The sequence below is a fragment of the Rana temporaria genome, chromosome 4 (genome assembly GCF_905171775.1).
Source record: "Rana temporaria chromosome 4, aRanTem1.1, whole genome shotgun sequence".
Classification (NCBI taxonomy): Eukaryota; Metazoa; Chordata; class Amphibia; order Anura; family Ranidae; genus Rana; species Rana temporaria.
In genome coordinates this window covers 143,152,036-143,163,940 of record NC_053492.1, presented here as the reverse complement: position 1 = coordinate 143,163,940, position 11,905 = coordinate 143,152,036, and the positions used below count along the sequence as shown (strand labels likewise).

Genomic DNA, 11,905 nt, shown 5'->3' with positions numbered 1-11,905 from the left:
CGCCTTCTTTCGCTGCTTAGACTCAGCTCTCGATTGGTTAGCCTGCAAGGGGGAGAGACGCAACATGGCGGAGAAAATGTCTGGCGGCTCGCACAGAGCGGGATCGAAGGTGAGGCCGGGGTGCAGGCGGGGGACGGGCTGGGCTCGGTGGAGGACACTGCTGATGGTTGGGTTGGTACAGAGAGGAATAGGCCGGGGCAGGGGATGGGAGAGAGCGGTGTGCTGCCGGTGTGTGAGGTACGCAGGAGCCGAGGCCTTCTCTATGGAGACACACTCCTCTCTGGAGGAGACAGGACATTGGAGCCGCAAAGCCCGCCTTACTCTTCGTTCACTATACTCACTCTACATCACGTGTTATTCCCACGATATAATGTGCTGGTCTCCATATACAGTGTGCTGGTCTCCATATACAGTGTGCTGGTCTCCATATACAGTGTGCTGGTCTCCATATACATACAGTGTGCCGGTCTCCATATACATACAGTGTGCCGGTCTCCATATACATACAGTGTGCCGGTCTCCATATACATACAGTGTGCCGGTCTCCATATACATACAGTGTGCCGGTCTCCATATACATACAGTGTGCCGGTCTCCATATACATACAGTGTGCTGGTCTCCATATACATACAGTGTGCTGGTCTCCATATACATACAGTGTGCTGGTCTCCATATACATACAGTGTGCTGGTCTCCATATACATACAGTGTGCTGGTCTCCATATACATACAGTGTGCTGGTCCCCCATATACAGTGTGCTGGTCCCCCATATACAGTGTGCTGGTCTCCCATATACAGTGTGCTGGTCTCCCATATACAGTGTGCTGGTCCCCCATATACAGTGTGCTGGTCCCCCATATACAGTGTGCTGGTCCCCCCATATACATACAGTTTACTGACTATCCTGTTCTCCATATACAGTGTGCTGGTCCTCCATATACATAGTTTACTGACTATCCTGGTCTCCATATACAGTGTGCTGGCCTCCATATACATAGTTTACTGACTATCCTGGTCTCCATATACAGTGTGCTGGTCTCCATATACAGTGTGCTGGTCCTCCATATACATAGTTTACTGACTATCCTGGCCTCCATATACAGTGTGCTGGCCTCCATATACATAGTTTACTGACTATCCTGGTCTCCATATACAGTGTGCTGACTGTCCTGGTCTCCATATACAGTGTGCTGACTGTGCTGGTCTCCATATACAGTGTGCTGACTGTCCTGGTCTCCATATACAGTGTGCTGACTGTGCTGGTCTCCATATACAGTGTGCTGACTGTCCTGGTCTCCATATACAGTGTGCTGGTCTCCATATACAGTGAACTGACTGCTGGTCTCCATATACAGTGTGCTGGTCTCCATATACAGTGTGCTGGTCGTCTGGGTCTCTATATACAGTGTACTGACTGTCCAGTGTACTGACTGCTGGTCTCTATATACAGTGTACTGACTGTCCATATACAGTGTGCTGACTGTGATGGTCTCTATATACAGTGTACTGACTGTCCTGGTCTGCGTACGCGGCAGGATTAGTGTTCTGCATATGGGATGAGTGTCCTGGTCTTCGTATGAGGTGTGATGAGCATCCTGTTCTGCATATACAGTGTGCTGGTCTCCATATACAGTGTGCTGACTATCCTGGTCACTATATACAGTGTACTGACTGTCCATATACAGTGTACTGGCTGTGCTGGTCTCTATATACAGTGTGCTGACTGGTCTGCGTGCACGCTGTGCTGACTGTCCTGGTCTCCATATACAGTGTGCTGACTGTCCTGGTCTCCATATACAGTGTGCTGACTGTCCTGGTCTCCATATACAGTGTGCTGACTGTCCTGGTCTCCATATACAGTGTGCTGACTGTCCTGGTGCGCATGCGCGACAGGATTAGTGTTCTGCGTATGGGATGAGTGTCCTGGTCTTTGTATACAGTGTGATGATTGCCCTGTCCTGCGTATACAGTGTGATGAGTGTACATTGTTTGTTGTAATGATTAGGTAGCCAGTTGGTTAGTGACCATCATGGTGGCGCCGGTCCTCGTGGACATTCTTCCTTTCTCTCTCCATAGGTCTCGTTTTAGAGCCAGGTGGTGGTTGCCCTATGGGGGCAGGGAGGACACTTGCACCCTACAGTGGGGATCGAAAGTTTGGGCACCCCAGGTAAAAAAATGTATTAATGTGCATAACGAAGCCAAGGAAAGATGGAAAAATCTCCAAAATGCATCAAATTACAGATTACACATTCTTATAATATGTAAAAAAAAAGTTAGATTTTATTTCCATCATTTACACTTTCAGAATTACAGAAAACAAAAAAATGGCGTCTGTAAAAGTTTGGGCACCCTGCAGAGTTAATATCTTGTACTGCCCCCTTTGGCAAGTATCACGGCTTGTAAACGCTTTTTGTAGCCAGCCAAGAGTCTTTCAATTCTTGTTTGAGGTATCTTTGCCCATTCTTCCTTACAAAAGTCTTCCAGTTCTTTGGGATTTCTGGGCTGTCTGTCACGCACTGCTCTTTTAAGGTCTATCCATAGATTTTCAATTATGTTAAGGTCAGGAGATTGTGAAGGCCATGGCAAAACCTTCAGTTTACGCCTCTTGGTGTAATCCCCCGTGGATTTTGAGGTGTGTTTAGGATCATTATCCATTTGTAGAAGCCATCCTCTCTTTAACTTCAGCTTTTTCACAGATGGCATCAAGTTACCATCCAAAATTTGCTGAAATTTTATTGAATCCATTTTTCCTTCTACTCGTGAAATGTTCCCTGTGCCACTGGCTGCAATACAACCCCAAAGCATGATTAATCCACCCCCATGCTTAACAGTTGGACAGAGGTTCTTTTCATTAAATTCTGTGCCCTTTCTTCTCCAAACGTACCTTTGCTCATTCCGGCCAAAAAGTTCTATTTTAACCTCATCGGCCCACAGAACTTGTTTCCAAAATGCATCAGGCTTGTGTATATGTTCATTTGCAAAGTTCAAACGCTGATTTTTGTGGTGAGGACGTAGAAGAGGTTTTCTTCTGATGACCCTTCCATGAAGACCATATTTGTACAAGTATCTCTTTATAGTGGAATAGTGTACCACAACTCCAGTGTCTGCCAGATCTTTCTGGAGGGATCGTGCAGTCAAACATGGGTTTTGAATTGCTTTTCTCACAATCCTGCGAGCTGTTCTGTCTGATATTTTTCTTGGTCTTCCAGATCTTTCTTTAACTTCCACTGTTCCTGATGACTGCCATTTCTTAATTACATTCCGAACAGAGGATATTGACATCTGAAAAAGCTTTGCTATCTTCTTATAGCCTTCTCCAGCTTTGTGAGCGTCAACTATTTTCACTTTCAGTTTTCTAGACAACTGCTTAGAAGAACCCATGGTGCTGATTGTTGGGGCAAGGTCAGATGAGTCTGGGCATTTAAAACCTTTGAGATTTACATCACCTGGTCTTCCCAGACGATGATTGAGAACAATCTATGACACTGGCAGGTCTCAGCTTTGCAAAGGGGGCAGTGCATGCTATAAATTCTGCAGGGTGCCCAAACTTTTGCAGACGCCATTTTTTTGTTTTCTGTAATTTTAAAAGTGTAAATGATGGAAATAAAATCTAACTTTTTTTTGACATATTATAAGAATGTCTAATCTGTAATTTGATGCCTTTTGGAGATTTTTCCATCTTTCCTTGGCTTCGTTATGCACATTATTACAAATGTTTACCTGGGGTGCCCAAACTTTCGATCCCCACTGTATGCTGCTATGGTTATCCCCCTCATCAGGTGGGTGCCATGATGGCAGGACAGGGCTGTACTGGTGTTGGTCTTTCTGTTGTGTGCAGAGAGGTTCTGTATTCCCCCACTGGACGCCATGCAGCTTAGAATGACGGAGGCAGGCGTCTTCATCTTTCCTTGATTGCAGAGAAGGAAGTGTGTGGCATGTGGAAATGTGTCATGTCTGGTGGATGATTTACTTCACCTGCTGCTACAGAATGCACCACTGCTGGGCATAAGGACCTTACCCAAACATAACCATGAACGCAGGTAGGTGAGGTGGTGGAACCAATGCTGAAGCTGCCAGCTGCTCTCCAGGCACAAGTGTATGCTTCTAAAGGTCCTAGAATTCCATGTCTAGGGTACAACATTTTTAATAAGTACTTCCCCTCCCTGTAACTGGGATATGTACCTTTCTGGAAGAATAATCATTCTTTCCCTTATGCTGTTGGCTTTAAAGATGTTTTTTGGGCACTAGTAGTTGGTGGGGTGTGAAGTTTCTCCTCACAGTCCTGCCATTGCCCATTGAGTTTTTTTTCTTCTGATCTGTCATGATTTTAGCTTTCAGGCACGTCTTTTGGTATGGACAGAGCGGTTGTACAGAAGTCTACCGATCGACTTCTGCACAACCACTCTGTCCAATGTTTGGCTATTGCTGGCAACGCTGATCAGTGTATTTTGACAGCAGGTAGAATACAGTAGCTCAGCGGGGAGGTTTTGCAGGACACCTGCTTCATCGACAATATCATGGGTTGGTTGTGTAGACCGCAAACAGCAGTCAACACTGGCAATTCCAAGTGTTAATGATTGGTTTCTCGGCAGCACCCAGGATATTTACCCAAGTACTGGCATAGCCAGTGTCACATCTTGGCCTGCAAGAAATTTGGGTGCTTGCATAAGACTCCAAATCTCATAGAATCTTTCTGACTTGGGGTGGTAGTTTGCACACACCATGGGCCCTAAGTTACCATTTGCCTCTTTGTTGCCATTCTTACTGATGCCCTCTTTACCTGTTCGCTGAGTTTTTAAGGATTGCCCTTGCTACTACGTGGTGATTTTGTAATGTTCTTCACATTTTCTAATAGATTTACCATTGGTTCTCTAGAATTTTATCTTGCACCCATTCTTATAGTGCCTACTCATCATGGTGCTATTTGATATGATCCATCTTCCTAGAAGCACGTATTCTTACTGTGATATCACGTAAGGTAGACCGTATTTGCAGGCACCACCAAAGATGTCTGACTGTAAGGCGCTGTTGTTGCCATAGAAATGTTTTAGGCCAGGTAAAGTGCACTTTAACAAAAAGGGGAGTGTTGTTTTTAATGAATTCGCAAACTTGTAGACTTGGCATTTGGAGAAGGAGCAGCACAGTACTGTGTAGTCATACAAAGCGGGTATCGGAACCTTAGTAACAAGCAAATATGATAGCTCCCATGTACAAATCAAATGACAAAACTATACATTAAAATTACTAGGGTTGTCCCGATACCACTTTTTTAAGACCGAGTACAACTACCGATACTTTTTTCCAAGTACTCGCCGATACCGAATACCGATACTTTACTTTTTTTTTTTTTTTTTTTCAATGTCATGTGGCAGTTTGACAGATGGGGACTGACAGGTGGCTGGCACTGAAATGCTGTGAAAAACACTGAAGCTATAAAAAAAATAAAAATATGCTGCAACGCCCATCTTGGTACACCCTGCACTCGGCTGCAGTAAGCAGCAGCAGACATCTTGTTACACCCAGCCCATATAGCTCAGGCTGGGTGTAACAAGATGTGTGCTGATGCTTACTGCAGCCGAGTGCAGGGTGTACCAAGATGAGCGTAGGGACGTTCGGCCGCTGACAGCGAATGTGTCACCGATCCTGATGCAGCTGCGCCCTACACCCCTGCCAGCTTACCAAGTTTAACTGCAGGTGAGGACTCGCTCTCCTCCCGCCGACTCGTCCACCAACTGTGCCCACCCTCTCCAGCCAGACTCGGCCCGCATTTCCTTTCACAGACTCTGCCCGCCAGGGGCGTACCTAGAGCATTTGGCACCCGAGGCGGATCCTATATCTGGCACACACCCCCCCACGATAAAATGTAAAAATACCCCACTGTGCCCCCTGCATACCTCTGTATCCTTCAATATATCTTTGTCACTACTGTGTACCTCTCTCCACAACTGCACCTCTAAGACTCCTTTACACAGCACCCTGCATCACTGCACCCCTTTACATTACACAGCACCCTGCATCACTGCACCCCTTTACATTACACAGCACCCTGCATCACTGCACCCCTTTACATTACACAGCACCCTGCATCACTGCACCCCTTTACATTACACAGCACCCTGCATCACTGCACCACCTTTACATTACACAGCACCCTGCATCACTGCGCCCCTTTACATTACACAGCACCCTGCATCACTGCACCCCTTTACATTACACAGCACCCCTTTACATTACACAGCACCCTGCATCACTGGACCCCTTTACATTACACAGACACCCCCCTAACAGTTTTGGACCCCCTGCATGTTATGCAGACCCCTCCCCCTTACAATGCAGGCACCCCCCCTTACAATACAGGCACCCCCCCTTACAATACAGGCACCCCCCCTTACAATACAGGCACCCCCCTATCAGATCCGTAATGTTGTGCACCTCGGCTCAGATGATCAGTGTGCCGTGCATGGAGGAGGGGGAGGCGGCTTTGGTCTGCTCGGCTGTGTGACTGTGAGGCAGTCACAGCCGACACCTATCAGAGCCGTGTCTGGGTCCTGGGTGTGCCGACGCAAAGCCCCCTCTGTGTGTCACTGTTACGGCGGCGGCTGCTGCCTCCCTGTCACTGACATGCCGCCCACTGTCTCTGCACTAAGTCCTCTTCAGTTGTGGAGAGGGGGCGCCGGCCTGACACTCCCCATAGTTAGTAGTCCCTGCTGCCCGCCCCTCTCCAGCCAAACTCCGCCCGCCCTCCCAAGCCACTGACTCCTCTGCCCACTCTACAATAATAACAACAAAAAAAAAAGTATCGGTGAAGCATCGGGAGCATTTGCCCGGGGACAAGTGCTCGCGCAAATGCTCTGTATCGATACCGATACTAGTATTGGTATCGGGACAACCCTAAAAAATTAATTTCTTTCCTTTTGATAAAAGAAGGAAAAGATACGTTGTTTCTACTTATTTGTGTTTTGTAATAAAACTTGGCAGGCTGCCTGGATTTTGTTTTTCCAGGTTTCAAAACTCTGCACTTGTTAGAAAGATTGTGACATGCTAATTTGAAGATCAGGAAGGGAAAAAGATTGCGATTTTGATTCTTAATGATTAATTGTGCAGCTCTGATATGTGTATGTGTGATATATATTCGAGCTGCACGATTCTGGCTAAAATGAGAATCACAATTTTTTTTGCTTAGACGATTCTTGCGGCATAACATTTCTCACATTAAAACAAAATAAATTGGGCTATTTTTCTTTGGACTTTAATTGGTTAAACCAGGGTTTGACAAATTTGCTTGGAATCTAGGAGCCAGCTAAAAAAGTTAGGAGCCAGAAAACGCGCCCCGTCACGACGAGCTTGTGCGCAGAAGCGAACACATACGTGAGTAGCACCCGCATATGTAAACGGTGTTCAAACCACACATGTGAGGTATCGCCGCGATCGTTAGAGCGAGAGCAATAATTCTAGCTCTAGACCTCCTCTGAAACTCAAAACCTGCAACCTGTAGAATTTTTTAAACGTCGCCTATCGAGATTTTAAAGGGTAAAAGTTTGGCGGCATTCCACGAGCGGATGCAATTTTGAAGCGTGACATGTTGGGTATCAATTTACTTGGCGTAACATTATCTTTCACAATTTAAAAAAAACATTGGGATAACTTTACTGTTGTCTTATTTTTTTTAATTTAAAAAAGTGTATTTTTTTCCCCAAAAAAGTGCGCTTGTAAGACCGCTGTGCAAATACGGCATGACAGAAAGTATTGCAACGATTGCCATTTTATTCTCTAGGGTGTTAGAATAGAAAATATATATAATGTTTTGGGGGTTTTAATTAGAGGGAAGGAGATGGCAGTAAAAATAGTGAAAAATGACATTAGAATTGCTGTTTAACTTGTAATGCCAATGGCCACCACCAGATGGCGCCAGCTCACAGAAGGCAGAGCTTGGAACTTCACAAGGCCGCAAAGCCGTGGCCTCAATTACCGGCCGTCGCGGCCCCGCCGCGATCACGCGGCGGGGGAGGTGCGGGCACAAGGAGACACAGGATCCTGTGCCTCCGTGCTCCCCCACGGCCGGTAATTGAGGCAGCGGCCTTGTAGGCCGCAAAGCTGCGGCCTCAATTACCGGCCGGCGCCAGGTCACAATTTCATGTCGCAATAGCGACCTGGCGCCCGGATATTGTCGACCCCCTGGGTTAAACTTCCTGCATTTACACAGACATTTGCTCTAAGGAAGTTAGTTACAATGTTTCATGTTGTTACAAACTTGGCAGACTGCCTGGATTTTTTCTTTACACACAGAAGTTTATCCTTTTGATCTAAGAAGGAAGCATTAGTTACAATGTTTCCTGTTAAAACTTTTTGCAGACTGCCGGATATTTTGACAGCTGAGTGAGCAGATAAAGTCTCTCTCCACTTGTTATATGAAATCTGCAAACTCTGCATTGGAGATGTCAAAGGGGTTAAATGGAGAACAAGTTTTTTAACGATTAATTGTGCAACTCTAAAATATTGTACATTTTGGCATATTTTCAATATCAACATTTCTGCCAGGGTATGCAAAAATATTATCAAAAGTTTCCATACCCTGGCAGAAATTTTGATATTGAAAATATGACTAATCATGCCAGAATTGTCTTAAATTCAACCACTTGCCGACCAGCGCACGACGATATACATTGGCACAATGACATGGCTGGGCAAATGGACGTACAAGTACGCTTTCTTTAAAATGTGGCCGCCACAAGCTCCGTAAGTCTGACCGTGGGTCCCGCGGACTCGATGTTTGCGGGTATCCCCGTGATCGTCTCACGGAGAGGAAGAGCCGGGGGAAATGCTAATGTACACAAGCTTTTCCCCATTCTTCCTAGTGACAGGACACTGATCGGGAGCGATGATCAGTGTCGTGTCACGCGTAGCCACGCCCACCCACAGTTAGAACACATCCCTAGGACACACCTAACCCCTTCAGCGCTCCCTAGTGGTTATCCCCTTCACTGCCGGTATAATTTTTATAGTAATCAGTGAATTTTTATAGCTGTATCAATGACAATGGTCCCAAAATGGTGTCATGTGTCCGCCATAATGTTGCAGTCACGAAAAAAAACGCTGATCGCCGGCATTACTAGTAAAAAATTAATTATTAATAAAAATGCCATATATCCTATTTTGTAGACGCTATAACTTTTGCGCAAACCAATCAATAAACGCTTATTGCGATTTTTTTCTAAAAATATGTACAAGAATACATATCGGCCTAAACTGAGGGAAATTTTTTTCATTTTATATATTTTTGGGGGATATTTATTTAAAGCCGAGGTTCACCCGTACATGACTCTTTTTCCCCTTAGATTCCTGCTCGTTTTGTCTAGGGGAATCGGCTAGTTTTCAAAATATGAGCTGTACTTACCGTTTTTACGAGATGCATCTTCTCCGCCGCTTCCGGGTATGGACTGCGGGACTGGGCGTTCCTATTTTGATTGACAGTCTTCCGAGAGGCTTCCGACGGTCGCATCCATCGCGTCACGATTTTCCGAAAGAAGCCGAACGTCGGTGCGCAGGCGCAGTATAGAGCCGCACCGACGTTCGGCTTCTTTCGGCTACTAGTGACGCGATGGATGCGACCGTCGGAAGACTGTCAATCAAGAAGGAACGCCCGCTCCCGAAGATCCATACCCGGAAGCGGCGGAGAAGATGCATCTCGAAAACGGTAAGTACAGCTCATATTTTAAAACAACTAGCTGATTCCCCTAGACAAAACGAGCATTAATCTAAGTAGATTGTTTGAAAAAATAGTTTAATGGGTGAACTCTCGCTTTAAGCAAAAAGTAAAAAATATAGATTTTTTTTTTTTTTTTTAATTGTCGCTCTATTTTTGTTTATAGCGCAAAACATAAAAACCACAGAGGTTATTAAATACCACCAAAAGAAAGCTTTATTTGTGGGGAAAAAAATACGTCAATTTTGTTTGGGAGCCACGTCGCACGACCGCGCAATTGTCAGTTAGTGTTGCATTGCCGAATCGCAAAAAGTGCTCTGGTCCTTGGCCAGCCAAATGGTCCGGGTCTTAAGTGGTTAAGAAAAGTGACCATTTATTATCACATAGTTTGGCTCCTTTTTTAAATTCTATGCTGGGGAAACCTCCATAGATTGAGTCTAGGAGACAGAGCTGCTTTTTTATTTTTATTTCTATGGAGGTGCCAGGGGTGACTTTTTTTTTTTTTCAGTCTGCATTTTTTGAAGGCTTTCTTGGGACTAGTCAGAGATACAGAACGTAGAAAAAAGGAGGGCTTGGTATAAATGATACATTACTAACATAATATACCATGCTTCAAAATCAAGAATATCACCTTGTAACAGAGCCTGTTTGCATTTGTTACATTTTTAGAATGTCTATATCTCTCGGGGTGTATTGTAAATATACATTTAACCCTGCTGCGCCTAAGGGTAAAATACATTTAAATGCCTCTTTCACACGGGCGGCCCATTCGGGTCGGCCTGCCAGTTTTTTTGGCAGACCTGAACGGGCGTTCTGTGCTCCTCTATGGAGCTGCGGATGTCAGCGGTGACATGCCCGCTGACATCCGACACGCCAAAGTGTGACGGAGGAAAAACCTACTTTTCCATCCGTCTGGCGGATCGGGTGAACACGGACAGACGGTCCGCCCTGTCACCCGACAGCTCAGGGGGATCAACGGAGCGATCCCCGCTGAGCAAGCGGAGGTTCACGGGGCGGATCATTACTGATCCGCCCCATGTGAAAGGGGCCTAAGTCCAATTTTGACATGTGTAAGTAAAACCGTATATATCATTAATATTTGTGCATCCAGGTGTATTGTATTACCCCCCCCCCCCTTTTTTTTTTTTTCTTCAGGACAAATTGGGCTTTCATTGTTTTTAACGGCAAAACCCTCCTGCATTAAGGTGAAAATACTTCTGACAGTAACCAGTCCTTCATTCCCTCAGCGGAGACACGCTGGGCCCCTCTGCCCAGGGGTTCTCGGCTCTTCATTAAATAGATTTATAGCAGCGCAGCCATTGGCTCCCACTGCTAATCAAATTCCCTGACACAGGGTGCACAGCCAAGTACTGCATTCGGCCGCGCCTTGACTCCAACCTTGAACTTAGACCATAACACTAACCCTGGCACTGACCTAGATAAAACATTGATTCTCGGTATTATTATTTTTTCTACACACTTTTTATTTTATTTTATATCTCCTCAAGGATAGAGAGTGATGCAATATATTGCTTCCGTCCATTCACAGAGACAACACAGGGGCGGGCTTCACAGTTACTGACCACTGTGATAGGTAATCGGAGGCTTTCACAACGATTAGGTGACCCAGAATCAAATGTTCCGGGTCCCGATTGTTAGAGCTCTCGGTAAGACTCTGGTCTCTGTGCTGGGAGTGCGCCTTGCAGTACTCTACCCAGAACAAAGAGAGATATGCAGAATATCGGCCCCAGGGAAAAAAGCCCAGTCCAGTGGGGCCACATATTTGCGTACGGTCGACGTGAAGGGGTTAAAAAAAAGTGTATATTCCAAAATATGAAGGAAGACTTCTCAAATGTGCTTTGGGGAGATATAAAGTGCTGTGAAAAAGTATTTGCTCCTTCTTTTTTTAATATATATATATATATATATATATATATGTCTTTATCAGGGTATTGCGCGCTCCGGCGTATAGCGTGCACCCCTAATGTAGACCCGTTTTTCCTGTAAAAAAAGATTTTAATACTTACAGTTTTGGTGTCTTGCCCGGCGTCCTTGTCCGGTCCGGCATCTGTCTGCGGCCTCGGTGGTGTCCTCCCGGCTTCTCCCGCGCTGTCTCAGAGTCGAATCCCCGCGCTCAGTTTGAAGCCTCCGCCGACATATACCGAGCGCAGTACACTAGGGTATATTCGGCCACGCTCGG

General features: G+C 45.6%; 1 protein-coding gene across 1 annotated transcript in view; it reads left to right on the top strand.

Moving 5' to 3' along the window:
• LOC120936626 (U2 snRNP associated SURP domain containing) overlaps nt 1–11,905 on the top strand; it is a 92,991-nt gene continuing 81,086 nt past the window's right edge. The window contains 1 exon segment of the mRNA XM_040349111.1: nt 1–109. Coding sequence (XP_040205045.1) covers nt 65–109 — 45 coding nt within the window. The 5' untranslated portion in view covers nt 1–64.